This window comes from Peromyscus californicus, unplaced genomic scaffold (assembly GCF_007827085.1).
Source record: "Peromyscus californicus insignis strain IS unplaced genomic scaffold, ASM782708v3 Scaffold_4__1_contigs__length_199733344, whole genome shotgun sequence".
Taxonomy (NCBI): domain Eukaryota; kingdom Metazoa; phylum Chordata; class Mammalia; order Rodentia; family Cricetidae; genus Peromyscus; species Peromyscus californicus.
The window spans coordinates 161,102,496-161,118,770 of NW_026294562.1; the positions used below are offsets into that span (position 1 = coordinate 161,102,496).

A 16,275-nucleotide genomic window follows, 5' to 3' on the forward strand; every position below is an offset into this window, starting at 1 on the left:
AGCCAGTGGACATTTTGGTCTTTGTCCGCGGGTCAGCACGGCCTCTGGGTCCACGTGGCGCCAAAGTAGGAGGTGGGATCTGGGCGTCCTGGGTCGGTGGGGCCGGGGAGGCTGAGGGGAGGATTTCCGAGCTTCGGTGGCGCGGCGCGGGGGTCACGGGTGGGCTTAGAGCATCGGGCCTTCGTGGGGGACGGAGGTGGGGGCCTCCGAGGACGTTTGAACGTTTGAGACCGAATCTGACCGCAGAGTCTGACCCGTTGTTTGGAATTGTCGAGTGAATGTGAAACTGGGTGTAGGATTATGGGTGGCTGTGCTTTATGAGACAGTGTGGAGACGTGTTGAGGTGTCACGTCTGCGCCGTGGTTCCCGTGTCGAAAGTGCTGATCGTTACAACGGGGCCATCTTCCCCAAGAACATCCGTTTTATTTGAAGACTTGAGAGGAGGAGACGCTAAGGAGAATACTTTTAAAACAGTGTTTATTAATAGTTTATAGCCAGGCAGTTGAATTTTGTAATGTGTAGTAAACCTTAATAAAAATGTTTAGATCTTAAAAAACGATTTTTATACTAAAACGCAGTTGCTTATGAATGGAGGTAGGATTTAGATTACTCTGGCATGCCTAATTATACAAAAATTAGTTTGGAATTTTTTCTTTCGGGGGTGCCTGCTGCAGACTCCGCTTCTGATTTTTCGGGTACGTTAATAGAGCTGCCAGGCAAATTCGCATTTTCTTTTGAGGAGCGTCATTCCACTGAAAACCCAGGATTAGAGAGTCAAGGTTTAGGTCAGGCACAGTTCCTCATTTTAAAATATTTTATTTACCTGTATTTGCCTGGCCATGCTTGCCTGAACGCACGTGTGGAGGTGTGAGGTCAATTTTGGAATCCATTCTGTCTTCCCGCGGTGTGGGTTTTGGGGTCGAATTCAGGTTGTCAGTCTTGGAAGCAAACGCCTTTACCCGCTGAGCCATCTCACTGGCCCAGGTTCCTCATTGTTTTTTGAAGAAAGCGTAGTTGTTGCTGTTCTGGATCATAGAAGTCATAACTTCTTCATGAGTCTAGGTCTGTGAATTATGTGGCATGTGGAAAAACTACTTCTGCCTGCTATTGCGGCCACTGTAGACAGTACCAGCAATGGCTTTTTTTTTTTTTTTTTTTTTTTTTTTTTTTTTTTTTTTTTTTTTTTTGGTTTTTCGAGACAGGGTTTCTCTGTGTAGCTTTGCGCCTTTCCTGGAACTCACTTGGTAGCCCAGGCTGGCCTCGAACTCACAGAGATCCGCCTGGCTCTGCCTCCCGAGTGCTGGGATTAAAGGCGTGCGCCACCACCGCCCGGCTGGCTTTTTTTTTTTTTTAATAGTAAAAGTAAAGCAATTGATTACCTTTGCAAGTCCATAAATTACCAGTGATAGAACCCATACATAGCATGCAGAGGTCCACAGCACCACCAAAAAATTTAAACAGGGAAACCATCACATTCTAGCTGCTTTTCTTTGGTAGATTTTTTTGGGGGGGGTGGGGTTTTGCTATTATCTATACACAGTGTTCTGCTTCCTTGCATGTACCTGAACATCAGAAGGACACCAGATCTCATTGCAGATGGTTGTGAGCCACCATGTGGTTGCTGGGAATTGAACTCATGACCTCTGGAAGAAGAGCCAGTGCTCTTAACCTCTGAGCCATCTCTCCAGCCCTACCTTTGCTTTTTCAAGACAGGGTTTCTCTATAGCCCTGTAGACCAAGCTGGCCTCGAAGTCAGATCCTTCTGCCTCTGCCTCTCTAGTGCTGGGATGAAAGGCGTCCGCCACTGCCCAGCTCCTATCCTTTTAAATGTCACTAACTTTTTTTTTTTTTTAATTTGGGAGAGGAGTGAGTCCCAACCCAAGCTTATATACATTCAGGCCTTGAGATTGGTTCTTTGTTATTTTATAGAAACTACAGAGGGGCTGGATAGCTGGTTCATTTCAGTGAAGTGCCTGCCATGCAAGCATGAGGACCTTAATTCAGGTCCCAGCACCCACATAATAAGCCAGGCATGATGGTACACTTGGGGTGTTCTTGTCTCAGACCCCTGAGAAGCTAGGGTTATAAGTTAGTTTTTTCATGTAAATTTTAGGATTTGCTTGTCTGAATAAGGAAAATGTCCCCCAAAATTGCTATTGAGATTGTATTACATTTATAAAATAATTTAGAGGAAAGCAGCATCTTTATAATGTTAGACACTACTATCTGTGAACTTGTGCTTTATTTTGATGTCATTTGGAGTCTTAAGTGTTTATATATTTTGTTTGTTTTTTGAGCCAGGGTTTCTCTGTGTAGCTTTGTAGCCTTTCCTGGAACTCACTCTGTAGCCCAGGCTGGCCTCGAACTTGCAGAGATCCGCCTGGCTCTGCCTCCCAAGTGCTGGGATTAAAGGCGTGCAACACCACCGCCCAGCTAAGTGTTTACATTTTTAAAAAAATTATTATTGTGTGTGCATGGTGTGTAGATGGGTGCACAGTTGCCATGGCGCACATGTGAAGGTCACAGTAAAATTTGTAAATTGATTCTTTCTTCCACATTTTTGTGAGCTCTAGATATTCTTTCTTTTTTTTTCTTTCTTTTTTGTTTTTGTTTTGGTTTTTTGAGATAGGGTTTCTCTGTGTAACTTCCCTGGCTGTCCTGGAACTCACTCTAGCCCAGACTGGCCTCAGACTCACAGATCTGCCTGCCCTGCTTCCAAGTGCTGGGAGTAAAGGCATGTGCCAGCACTGCCTGGGGTTCTAGATACTGAATTTAGGTTGTCAGGCTTGCACAATGAACCATCTCAACAGCCCTTAACATTTTTTCACATAGGTTTTATTTTATTACTACTGTTATTATTATTTGAGACATGGTCTTAATGTATATAGCCCAGGCTGACTTTGAACTTACATTCTTCCTACTTCAGGCTCCAGATCATGTAAGCTTTAAATATTTGAGAAATGTCTAACGATGTTTAACTCTTGCTTTTTCTTCTGAGTTACTACAGTGAATGTAGTAATAGTTGTTGGACTATATGAAGCTTCTTAGTTTTTGTATTAACTTTATTCTTAACTTACTATGTATTGTTTATACTAGGTAATATTGAGACTGAGACATCATTGTGTTTATTTAGCATTTACTATAGACAGCGCCTGCATTGTCACTTTTATTCTAGTGCTGGAGATTGGCCGCAGATTGCCAGGCCACACTGTCATTGCGCCACATTGGCAGCACCTGTTTTCTTTATACTGTATCTTTTCTTCTGCCTCTTTCATTCCACTGTTTAAGATACCTGAGTCCCTTCATTTTTTTATTCTTGTATTTTGTGGTACAAACCAGTTGGATTGTTTGACATTTGCATCTTGGTAGCCACATTTTATGTTTCCTCTAATATGGTTTGCATTTTTAAAAAGTCAGGACCAGTGAAACAAAGGGTAAAGGCACTTGCCACCAAGCTTAACAATTTGAGTTCCATCCATAGAAGGAAAGAACCAACTTCCACAAATTGTTTTCTATGGACTTGTGTTAGTTGGGTGATAATTACCTTATTTTATATATAGTCAGTAGTCATTTTATCCTGTTGAGTAATTTCTCATTGTTATGCAATTTACTAATTTCTTAAATGGAAAAATTTATTTTTGCAGGAGTATTCTCATGAATATCTTTTTTTTTTTTTTTGGTTTTTCGAGACAGGGTTTTTCTGTAGTTTTGTGCCTTTCCTGGAACTCACTTTGTAGACCAGGCTGGCCTCGAACTCACAGAGATCCGCCTGCCTCTGCCTCCCGAGTGCTGGGAGTGCTGGGATTAAAGGCGTGCGCCACCACCACCCGGCTGAATATCATTTTTTTTAAATCTAGATTTTCTCTTCCTTTTTTTTTTTTGAGCTGAGGATCGAACCCAGGGCCTTGTGCTTGCTAGGCAAGCGCTCTACCACTGAGCTAAATCCCCAACCCCCAGATTTTCTCTTTAATGATTCTCTTTTCAAAATTTAGAGATAATGATTGCATGGAATTTCTTCATTCTGGAATATGGGCTATCACAATTAATCTCTGTAAGCATAATACTCATACACAGAGTTTTATTTATTTATTTATTTATTTATTTATTTATTTATTTATTTATTTATTTATTTATTTATGAGGGTTTCTCTGTGCAGCTTTGGAGCTGGTCCTGGAACTCACTCTGCAGACCAGGCTGGCCTGAACTCACAGAGATCCTCTTGTCTCTGCCTCCCAAGTGCTGGGATTAAAGGCGTGTGCCACCACCACCCGGCTTATTTTTGTTTCTTGAGACTGGGTGTCTTGTGGTTCAGGGTAGTCCTGGACTCAGTATGCAAACAAAGGTGGTTTGAGCTGATCATCCTGCCACTACCTCCTAGGTGCTGGGGTTACAGGAGGAGTGCACAGACCTGGCAAGTTTTTTTTTTTTGAGGGTTTAATTTAGAATCTCATGAATGCTAGGCAAACTATGCCTTTGAGCTACATACTAAACCATCTGAAATTTTATTGTTCATAATGGGGAATATATGTGTGTGTATTGAAATGAAAATACAATTACATCCCCCCGCCTTTCCTCCAGGCCCCTGCTCCCTTCTAGACTCATGGCCTGTTTTTCTTTTATATATAGGTGTATGCTTAGTCCATTTATAGTGGTACTTGTATGTATCTGATTTCAGGGATGACTAGTGGGGTTGGATAACCAATGAGCAGATTTACCCCTGGGAAGACTATTTTCCTCTTCTCAGTGTTCCTTAGTTGCCTGTAGTTCTTTGTTTAGGGTAGGGTCTGATGAGATCTCTCCCTTTCATGGCAGCATGTCTGTTAGTGTTACACTTGTTCACATCCTGTTTAGGCAGCCTTTGTTAAGTATCAAAGGTAAAGCTTCCCTGTCATTTCTAGGAGACACAATCTTACATCAGTTTTCCTGATCCTCTGGCTCTTGCCGTCTTTCCGCCTCCTCTTCCACGGTGCTCCTGGAGCCTTAGGTTCAACAGTTGCGTCTATTGTGGCTGGGCACTCCACGATCGGTTGTTCTGTGCGTTTTGACCAGTTGTGGTTTTCTGTTATGGTCTCCACCTGTGGTAAAGACAGTTTATTTGATGATGGGTGAGAGCCACACTTAATTGTGGATATAAGGATAAGTATTTAGAGTATAGTTAGGGACTGGGCTGATTTAGTAAATTGGCAGTAGTGGGTTTTCCTCTTAAGACCCCAGGTAGTTGACTAGGTTTCTAGTACCAGACATTATTTTCCTCCTGTTGAGCATGCCTTGAGTCCAGTTAAACAGCTGTTGGTTTCTACCAAGCTATGAGTGCGACTTTGTACCCTTAGGGATATCTTACCGTGTTGGTTGTTGTTATGGTTCATAGGTGTCATAGATGCGTGGGATTATTGGTTGCTTCCCTCTCCTGGAAGGTTGCATGGCACCTTCTAATGCTGTGGGATGTTCTGTATGGCAAATGTGTTGCTCTGATTGGTCAATAAATAAATCACTGATTGGCCTGTGGCCAGGCAGGAAGTATAGGCGGGACAAGGAGGAGAATAAAGCTGGGAAGTGGAAGACTGAGTCAGAGAGTCACTGCCAGCCGCCACGATGACAAACAGCATGTGAAGATGCCAGTAAGCCACGAGCCATGTGGCAAGGTATAGATTAATGGAAATGGATTAATTTAAGCTATAAGAACAGTTAGCAAGAAGCCTGCCGTGGCCATACAGTTTGTAACCAATATAAGTCTCGTGTTTACTTGGTTGGGTCTGAGCAGCTGTGGGACTGGCAGGTGAGAGAGATTTGTCCTGACTGTGGGCCAGGCAGGAAAACTCAAGCTACATTCTAATGCTGTGAAAACTAGCATTAGATGATGGGAAATATTTGGGTAATACTAACTCACCTACAAGAAGTATTTGTTGCGTGCTTACCATACATTACTCATGTTCCTTTAAATGATTCTTTGTGATCTGTTGTAGAAGCAGCTGGGAAATGACAAGTACATAGAGCGACGTCCAGATCTGGGAGGTCAGTTGAATCCACCAAGGAAAGTGGTGAATGCAAGAAGATTAGAATAATCTTTTCTTTGCTCACAGACTGCATTTCTTTTCTTTCTTTTTTTCAGAACAGACTTTGCTTTTTAAAAGGCAAAACATTTTCAAAGCTTCAAGCTTTGAGCTTGAAACACAATTCCGATTTAAACAGGAAGTTGTATGGGAAAGAATCATCTGTTTTCAGAGTTTGGAAATCCTCTACCATAGCCTACTCCTCCTGGTGAGAACATTTATAATAAGTAGAGTCCAGTGTGGAAATGGCTGCAGTTTAAACACTGCCCCATTTGTTAGTGGCACACACTGAGTAGAGGAAAAGCTTATGAATTTACCAACTGTGGGGAAGCATCTACTCAAGTGTCACATCTCACTGAATATCGAAGTCATGCTGAGAGGAAGCCCTGTGTTTCTAAGGAATATTGAAAAGCCTTTAGCTAGATGACAAATCCCTCAACATCAGAACATTCATGCTGGAGAGAAACAAGTGAAGTTTGCAAAAACAACATTGACTGTCAGAAAACTTACATTGGGAAGAAAGGTTTATACTGATAAAGTTCTCTTAAACCTTGTCCCTAACTCTGCATTTGCATGAGAGGTCAGACACAGAAGCCTTAGAACTATAAGAAATGTGGAAATATCCTCAACCAAGAGTAAGCCCTCAGTTCTCAAAAATTTCGTATTGGAGATAAACCTTGTGAATGTGATAAAGCTTCCATTCAGATGTCACACCTCAGTCAACAGAGAATTTTAAGTGGGGGAAGCCCCTTTGCCTGTAAGGTATGTGGGAAACTCTTTAGCCACAAATCAAATCTTACAGAGCATGAGCACTTTCATAATAGAGAGAAGCCTTTTGAATGTAACGAATGTGGAAAAGCCTTTAGCCAAAAGCAGTATGTCATTAAGCATCAGAACACTCACACTGGAGAGAAGCTTTTTGAGTGTAATGATTGTGGAAAGTCCTTTAGCCAGAAGGAAAATTTGCTTACCCATCAGAAAATTCACACTGGAGAGAAACCTTTTGAGTGCAAAGATTGTGGGAAAGCTTTCATTCAGAAGTCAAACCTCATCAGACATCAGAGAACTCACACAGGAGAGAAGCCCTTCATATGTAAGGAGTGTGGGAAAACCTTTAGTGGCAAATCAAATCTTACTGAGCATGAGAAAATTCACATTGGTGAGAAACCCTTTAAATGTAATGAATGTGGAACAGCTTTTGGCCAGAAAAAGTACCTCATAAAGCATCAAAACATTCACACTGGAGAGAAACCCTATGAATGCAATGAATGTGGAAAAGCCTTCTCTCAGCGAACATCACTTATTGTGCACGTGAGAATTCATTCAGGTGATAAACCTTATGAATGCAATGTATGTGGAAAAGCCTTCTCTCAGAGTTCATCTCTAACAGTGCATGTGAGGAGCCATACAGGTGAGAAACCCTATGGTTGTAATGAATGTGGGAAGGCCTTTTCTCAATTCTCAACCCTGGCTCTGCATTTGAGAATACACACAGGTAAAAAGCCTTATCAGTGTAGTGAGTGTGGAAAGGCTTTCAGCCAGAAGTCACACCATATTAGACACCAGAAAATCCATACTCATTAAATGCTCTGTGAATATCTTCAAAATGGAGAAGTGTTCATTAAGAATTTGCACCTCAAATTGCATCGTGTAGTTATTCTGAGGCTAAGCACCACAAATCATCCAAACATTTAACATAAAATGTCATAAACACCGGAGAATTCATACTGAAGGGGAAGAAGAAGTTTGTATGATTAGAAGCCTGCACTCAATGAACCTAACAGAAAACAAAAGTAATGCTGAAACTTTAAACACAGTTATCTACAATTGAGAGTGGAAAACAAGCCTGATGCTGCTAACAGCATAGATCTGGAAGTCTTCACCAGTCTAATAAGTAAGTTGTGTTAGAAGAAACAAATTATATTGTCATACAGTAATATGTAACATAATTTCAAGAGAACAGAAATTATAGAATGATAACTATGCATTATATGAAAAGAATTACTTCAGATGAACACCAAGACTATGGAGGCAAATTGTTCTCTGAGAAGCAAAGCTACACACCACAAACTATCAACAACAGTAAAAGTAAAATACATGGAAATTGAAAGAAGAAATATAAAATGCTATACATTGTACAAGGCATGACCTTGGGAGTGGGAAAACATTCCTTGTAACATTTGAAAATACTTAGTAATTCTCATGAGTAATTATGCTCAGGAGGTTAGATACCAGGAAATTTACCATTTAGAGTAGCCAACTATTAGAACTGACCCACCTGTTAGGAATGGAGTGAGAAGTTTTTAGGTGAACTATTATGCAGACATCCAGTAGATGCAATGAGGTGTGTGTAACTGGGCAGATTCTGGAAGTGACGTGGGGAAACTCAAGTGATTGCAGAGTGATGCATATAGGACATTGACTGTCTGTCAAGTTCACTTTCCTTCTTGAAACTCAGCTTATCGTGGTATAAATACATATATGTATGTAAATGTTTGCGATGCATCAGAAGAATGCAGACCCACTCCTGAGTAAGAGTGAAGAAGGGAAGGGAGTGAGTGGGAGGGGTGGGGAGGGCTCCAGCTTTTTACATAAGCGTTCATTCTCTTAAAGACTGCAAGTAAATATATGAAGATACTGGCTAACTTTCAGTTGTGTTATATGGATATCATGTCTTATTTTTTGTACTTTTCTGTATTTTTAAAAATAAGAATGGAGGTAAAGGTGGAAACTCTGTACCTGTAGAAATGTTATAGTTGATTAATTCCCAATCAAATACCAAGCTTTTATAGAAGATATTTCTAAAACTTTAACAATGAGTGGATGGACTTGACACTCTATGTAATGAAATTATCTATTTTATTAAAATTTAAAGTGACAGCATATTCTTAAATCTTTCAACTTTATTTCACTATGTTGAGTATGGTGTCCTTGTTAGAGTTTAGCGTAGGGACTTGAAAGAACTTTAGGTGCATGGGCATCATTTGACAGTCAGTGTTTTATTCCCCCAGCTGTTTTGACAGACACTTGTTTCCTTTCCTAAGGGGTGGAGGGTGAGTGGCTCAGACCTTTTGGGCCTTACTGAAGAGTTTTAAAATTCCTTCTTGGTCATCACAGTTTAATTTGGTACAGAATATTAAATTGTGTATTGGGGTGGGGCATGTGCATTGCATGCAGATGTTCATGTTCATGGAAGCCAGAGCACAGCCTCATGTGGTGTTGCTTGTGCTCTGACCATATCTCACTGGCCTAGACCAAGCTGACTGACAGCGAGCCCCATGGATCTGCCTAGCTCTGCCTCCTTACCAAGGCTGGGACTACAAGTGCATACCGCCACACCCAGCTTTTTTAAAAAAAATTTTAAGCATAGTTTTAAGGAAATGGGGTTTAGGTCCTATGCCTGCAAGGTAAGTACCTTATTGACAGCTAGCTCCCAGCTCTTGGGGTTTCTTACATTTGTGTGGTGCGCATGCCAGTTAGGGGAATCTTGTAGAATTTGGTTCACTTCCTCCACCATGTGGGTTCCAGGAGGTCACACTCAGGTCCTTAGGTTTGATGGCAAGTCCCCTTATATGCTGAGCCGTCTTGCTGCCCTCATATATCAAATGTGAATTACATCTACATATGTTAATCTCAGAACTTTTAAAACATTCATTCATGTGGCTACATTAGCATGTATCTTACTCTAGTGGCATAATCATGAATTGTATGCCTAGATATATAAACAAATCCTCCCCTTCCAAATAGGATGTCTCTGTTCCCTTTACTTGCCCTGCTTAGCTGTGTATAACTTACAATTTTAAGGTTTTCTTTCAATATCATGAAATGGCACAATGAAAAATTGGTCTCTTAATTCTACATTAATTCCTGACCATAATTTTTGTGGTGCTGGGTTTGGAACCTAGGGCTTGGTGCTTGTTAATTGAGTGTGCTGTGCTGTATCTCAGGCCTATGTGATTTTCTGTCATGCAAAGTTAATCATGACTGTAGTAGTGTATGTATGTAGTGATCACATAACCAGTGTTTTCCTTTACAGGTGCTCAACTTCAGTGTACATTAGAATGATTGCTCAGCTTGTCACTGTCCTCTGGCTTGTGATTCATTAAGTTTCAGATGGGTTCTGGGAATCTGCATAGCCAACAAGTTCCCAAGAGATTCTTATGTTCTTCTAGAGACACTTCAAAACCACCAATCTAACCATTTCTATTTGTAGGATTGTGCTGTCATTTCCTCTGTGTGTGTGTTTGTGTGTGTGTGTGAGATTTCACATCAGCTTAGTGGAGAGCAAATTTTGACTCCTCAGGATTAGAGCAATAGACAGAAAGCTTTGCAAATCAAATGTCTGTGTGTCCCTCTCAGTCTGCGAGTATAATCAGTGGCAGAATTCCTGACCAGCACACATGAGATCTTGGGGTGGAGCTGACCATGTGACCAGAGGACAGCTTGCATGGATAAGTTCTGTTCTACCATGTGTGTCCCAGGGATCAAACTTAAGCCATCAGGCTTGGTGGCAAATGCCTTTACCTGCTGAGCCACCTCACTCATCCCATTTCTAAATAATTTTATTAACAAAACTAAGAATCCAAAAGCAATCCTTTCCCTGGTAAGAATTTCTGGATTCTGTTCTGAGGTTATGTCAACACTAGAGGCTGAGAAGAAGCCTGGGCCAAGCATGTTAGAGAAAAGATGGTCCACATCGCCATGTGGACAGTAGCCAGCTTTCAGATTCGTCCAGAGGAAGGAAGAGCTGTCTCCAGTGTTAGTGTGGCCAGGGGTTTGTAGTTTCCAGCGATGGCATAGAAACCAAGAGGACACAATGTATGGTTGTATCTGTATAGATCAATGTGAGTGTGTTCAAGGCCAACCTGGTTTACGTAGAAGTTCTATGACAACCAGAGCTGCATTGACTCTGTCTCAGAGAAAGAAAAAGGAAAAGGTGAGTGATGGGGGTTACATCTGACAACACACCGTTTGTACCATAGCTTATCTCCAGTTAAACTTATTTCAAACCCTTGGTTACATTTTTATGTAAATCTTAAGCAGTGCTCAGCTGCAGAGTACACAGTAAATGTTTGCTGCTATTAATACAGTGAATGGAAGATGGGAAGGGTCTGGCTCTACTTAAGAGCCCTTGAAGAGGACCCAGGCCGGGTTGCTCACCACTGTAACTCCAACTCCAGGGGATCCATGCCCACTTTTGGCATCTGCAGCCAGTTGTATATGCCCATACACAGACATAATTCTCAAGAGTGAAAATATTAAAAGATAAAATACTGTACTGGAAGCCTAGAGGTGACTCAGCGTGAAGCTTGGACATGATCTGGACATGAATGAGGTGAGCAGTGAGGGTGGGTTTGGAGGATGTATGTGCACTGCACCAGCTGTGTGATGTTAAGGGGGTTATGCAGACATTCGCCACTATGTGAGTTTGCATGGTTGTTTCTCCTGGCCAATACTATATTTATTTTATACATGTATGTATGTATGTGTCTGTAGAAATATGCACGTATGTGCAAATGGCCCACGGAGTGGAGAAGATCTGGAGCTGGAGTTTTAGGTAGCTGTCAGCCACCCTGTGTAGATGCTGGGAATGGTCCTCTGCAAGAGCATTAGCGCTTTCTCTTCAGTCATCCCTCCAGCCTTCCCCTGAATTAAAAAGAATGCTTAAAAGCACATTTGTCTGTTATGTGTATGTATGGACACTTGGCATGTCACCACACATGCAGAGCTCAGAGGTCTTACCTTCCACATATGTGTCTCTGGGAATTAGTTTGGCACCCAGAACTTTGACTAAGCCATCTCACTGGTTCTCTTGCCAACTCTGGATTCTGTGTGGAGGAGATGGGTTTGGAGATTCTGTGATACCATGACTGCCTTTTGTGTTACTTTGTTAAGAGTTCAGTGGAGTTAAGTGTGGTGGTGCTCACCCATAATTTCAGTACTCAGGAGACTGAGGCAGGATTACCAGGAGTTTGAGACCAACCCCGGCTATATGATGAGATCTAGGCCGTCATGGGCTAGAGTTAAGTCTACATTTTAAAAGAGGAGGGGTGCTGGCAAGCTGGCTCAGCAGATAAGAGCACTTACTGCTATTCCAGAAGAGGGGCTCCGTTTCCAGTTCCAGAGGATCCCATGCCCTCCTGTGGCTCCCACAGGTACTCCCACCCATGTGGTATAAAAGTATTTAGAGTGAAGAGAAGTAGAGATGGAGTGTACATTTCTTCATTTGTGTGTATGTGGCATTTTCTGCATCCCACCTAGTCCTGCAGCCGGGTATAAATTAATCATTCAGAGGCTTAATATTAATTATAAATGTTTGGTCAATGGCTCATGCTTATTATTAACTAGCTCTTACAACTTAAATTTACCCATTTCTGTTAATCTATATTTTGCCTTGTGGTTGGTGGCTTGTTACCTCATTTTTACATGTCTTGATTCCCCTGTGGCTGGCTGGTGTCTTCTGACTCCACCACTGTACTCCCTTCCTTCATTTTGTTCTGCCCATGCTTCCTGCCTGGCTACCAGCCAATTAGCTTGATTATTAACAATGAGAGCAACACACATTCACAGCCTACAGGACAGCCCACAGCATGGAATCCATATGCTTCCTTAGCAGTTTACACTTTCAGTTATTTACATAATTGTAAACTATATCTGTTTATGTTTGCACGTGTGAATGCAGTGCCTGAGCAGGGAGTAAGCCTTGAATTCTAAACCAGAGAGCCCCCTCCAGCCCCTGAATTCATACTGACTGTATGTGATAGGCTGAAGGATCTTTTCAACTGTATGAGCCAAATGTAGAATTGGGTAGGAATTGAGCTCATACATTCTTTCTGGCCCTAGTTCCACAATGTTCCCTAAACCTTGCATATCCATTTATGGCTAATAGACATTCTAACATTTGGTCTTAGATTTTTTTTCCCCAGCATTTATTTGATTTTCAGGGCAGAGTTTTTCTGTGTAGCCTTTGTAGATCAGGCTGGCCTTGAACTCAGAGATCTGCCTGGCTTTTGAGCAGTTATTAAGTCTCTAAAACCACCACTAACTATTGTAAAAAGAAGCTTCTTTGACCAAAGTGGATAGTAACAGTAATCTATGGGCATAAATATAGTTATTTAGAAGGCAGTTTGGTGGACACATTATGTCTATTCAACAAAACAACAGTAACTTTCCCATCAGGGTTTGGGACCTCCCAAGGGACTTTTACTGGGTTTACAGGAACACAGAATCTTTTAAAATTGTGAACAGTTCAATTCTAGGTTGCAGTTGCCAGTAGAGAAGATGGACTAATGGTATGGCTAAGTAGTTAAGAGTGCTTGCTGCTCTTCCAGAAGACGAGTTCAATTCCCAGCACCTACATAGGGCAGCTTACAACCTCCTGTAATTATAGTTCCAGGGGAATCAATGCCTTTGGGCTTTTTCTGGCACTAGCATGTGTGTGTGTGTGTGTGTGTGTGTGTGTGTGTGTGTGTGTGTGTGTGTGTGTGTGTGTGTGTGTGTTCAATACTCAACCCACATAAAATCTGCTCATGGTTGCACATACTTAAGATTCCAGCTCTGGGGAGGCCCAAATGGCAGTACCTCTGCGCTCACTGGCCAGCCAATCTAATCTAATTGGTGAGCCCCAGGCTGCAGTGAAAGATCTAATAAAAACTAAGTGAATAGCACCCTAGGAATATCAGACCTCTACACAAATTACAGAAGAAAGTGTGCACACATACATGGGCATTTTCTTTCATAAAGGTAAATGTAGAGATAAATTTTTTCTTTAAGGTGAATGTCAGATTTTTTAAAATGCCAATTCAGTTTGAATGTCAATTCAAAAAAATTTGCAGGTATTTATTACATTTGAAAACTCATGTAACATAAATGTCAACTCCAAATGGAGTTCCAGATATACCAAAGTAGTGTTTTCCCAGAAATCTTGAAATGTTCTCAGATTCTTGTATTAAATTAAAAAAATTAAAGCTACGCATTTCCACTGTTCCCAGGACGAGGTTTACACTGTGTTGAAATTCATAAAGTATTTGCCTTGGTATAACTTGCCATAATTACACTCTCATTTGGAAAGCTGTTAGGATTTGTAACTTTGTATTCCTAAACTGGTGTTCACCTGGAAGACCCATGTTTAATTCATTTCAATAAACAATTAAATCCACTAGAAATTATAAACCATTAGAAATCGTAAGACTTTGCTTTTGAAATTATAAACAATTAGTATTGCAAATCTTTTCAACATTTGGCCTTGACTTAGCCATCTTAGTTCTGAGAGGTAAATGATGCCTTCATAGCATCAATACCATGAAGGAATTCGGTTCTTTTTTTTCCTTTTTCATGTGTATAGTGTGTTTATATGTGCTTTCATATGTGGAGTGCACATGTATATGCATGTATTTCATATTTGGAGTGCACATGTACATGGATGTATTTCATATGTGGAGTGCACATGCATGTATTTCATATGTGGAGTGCACATGTACATGCATGTATGTGTATAGGGATCTAGAGCTGGCTCAGTGGGTAAAGGCACTTGCTGACAACCTGACATCCCGGTATGGACTGGGGGAACAGAACTGACCTGCACGGGTTTTCTCTGGAGTTCCACAAACATGCAATACGCTGACTCCCAAAAGTCTTTTAAAATGGAAAATGGGCTGGAGTGAAGCACAGAAGAGCACTAGCTGGTCTTCCAGAGACCAGGGTTCGAACTCCAGCACCCACGGGGCAGCTCACAAGTGTTTGTTAACTCCAGTCCCAGGTGATGTCACCCTCTTACTAGCCTCCAAGAGTGCTGCAACACGGTGCACAGACATACATGCAAAGAAAACATCCATACACACAAAACATCCATACACACAGTTAAGAAAATCAACAAACCCCCGTGATTTGTGATTTTCAGGGACCCATTTTTCCCCTAACATGTTTTACCAGTATAGGTGATTAAAACTAGGACCTTGCACGTACTGGGCCAGCGGTCTAGCACTGAGCTACATCCATAATGCTACTTTTTTCCATCAAGGCTGGGTCTTGTTAGCTTGTTAGCTCAGCCTGGCTCTGAACTTAGGAATCTCTTGCCTCGGTGTCTCAAATGCCTTGGATTACTGGCCTGTACCCTCAAACCGGCCGGTTAGTTAAAAGTCTATTTAACATGAAAACTTCATTGCAGTCTGGCACTCTTCTCTCAGTTCTCAGTTGTCCTTACTTAACCTCTACTCTAGCATGAACTCTCTGATATGGTATAAATGAGGGCTATAAGCACCCCTAAAATTATAGCATTTTCCCTGAATAAGAATTTTTGGTTTTGTGTAAGTGTTGAGGCATGGCTAAAGACTTCAACATTCATTGCATTTACATAGACAAAGATAGCCTCTTTGAGACTGCGCCTCAAAAGCCCAATACTATATAGCCCAGTCTTGCCTTGAACTCATGCAGTCCTGTCTCAGCTTCTTAATTGTTGAGATCACAGGCTTGTACCACCACGCCAGCCTGTAAAGTTTATTTTTTAGCAAATTCTATCTGTAGGTGAGAGCACGTCAAAGCTACTGAAATAGACCACTCCATGGGTGTAAAGAAGGGTTTTTTTTGTAAACATGAAACTGTCATGTGCCTATCTCTCAGGTGGTAGAGAGAATAGCCAGAGGCATTTGGGGGTATCCAGAGCTGCCATGGCTACCCTAAGGGGGTGGAGAGAGAAGTTAAAGGGCTGGGGGCTTGCTGGTTTCTAAGAGAGCAGGTAGCTGCAGAGTTGGAATAGCTTGTAAGTTTAGGGCCGGAAGAGCCCAGTGGCTTTGATGTGCACCACCGCTCCATGTTAATAGGGGTTAAAGAAACCTGGAAGTGAGCAAGAGGCTTTGATCTGTAACCAGATGCCTCATGTGCCTGAAGTAGGAAGACATAGGGAAGGTGGCTCTTCTGTGAGCTTTTATAAACCCTCCTCAAAGCAATCTGTCTATGTTCCAGCCTGAGCTGAGCCCAGACTGTCATCCCGAACAATGGCAGTGCAACTGCCTTTTATGGGGGTGGGGTGGGGTGTGGAACCTAACATTATCCAATATGAATGGCTGTTTAAAGAGTTCTGGTTGGTTTTGTTTTGTCATCTGTCTGTCTGTCTATCTATCTATCTATCTATCTATCTATCTATCTATCTATCTATCTATCTTTGTGTGTGTTTTTCTTCAAAACAGGGTTTCTCTGTGTAGCCCTGGCTGTCCTGGTCCTGTAGACC

At 41.6% G+C, this 16,275-nt stretch overlaps 2 protein-coding genes across 4 annotated transcripts in view; one reads left to right on the forward strand and one right to left on the reverse strand.

The window, feature by feature from the left end:
* Positions 1 to 8,935, forward strand: Znf146 (zinc finger protein 146). Of its 2 annotated transcripts, XM_052761906.1 has the most exons (3): positions 33 to 72; positions 5,964 to 6,012; positions 6,110 to 8,935. In XM_052761906.1, exon 3 carries the CDS (start codon positions 6,756 to 6,758, stop codon positions 7,632 to 7,634), a length of 879 nt encoding a protein of 292 aa, XP_052617866.1. In that variant the 5' UTR covers positions 33 to 72; positions 5,964 to 6,012; positions 6,110 to 6,755; the 3' UTR covers positions 7,635 to 8,935. The 2 variants fall into 2 exon arrangements, with proteins under 2 accessions (XP_052617865.1, XP_052617866.1); XM_052761905.1 differs by having other exon boundaries at positions 1 to 72; positions 5,964 to 8,935.
* LOC128124938 (zinc finger protein 567-like) overlaps positions 4,867 to 16,275 on the reverse strand; it is a 23,780-nt gene continuing 12,371 nt past the window's right edge. For both annotated transcript variants that reach the window (XM_052761793.1, XM_052761792.1), the window contains one exon: positions 4,867 to 5,075. In XM_052761793.1, the coding sequence (XP_052617753.1) occupies positions 4,987 to 5,075 (89 nt within the window). In that variant the 3' untranslated portion in view covers positions 4,867 to 4,986. The remainder of the gene's footprint in view (positions 5,076 to 16,275) is intronic.

What these genes read in the sequence shown, in the direction of transcription:
- Znf146 (XM_052761905.1), top strand. Translation starts at nt 6,756, where the DNA reads ATGTCACACCTCAGTCAACAGAGAATTTTAAGTGGGGGAAGCCCCTTT.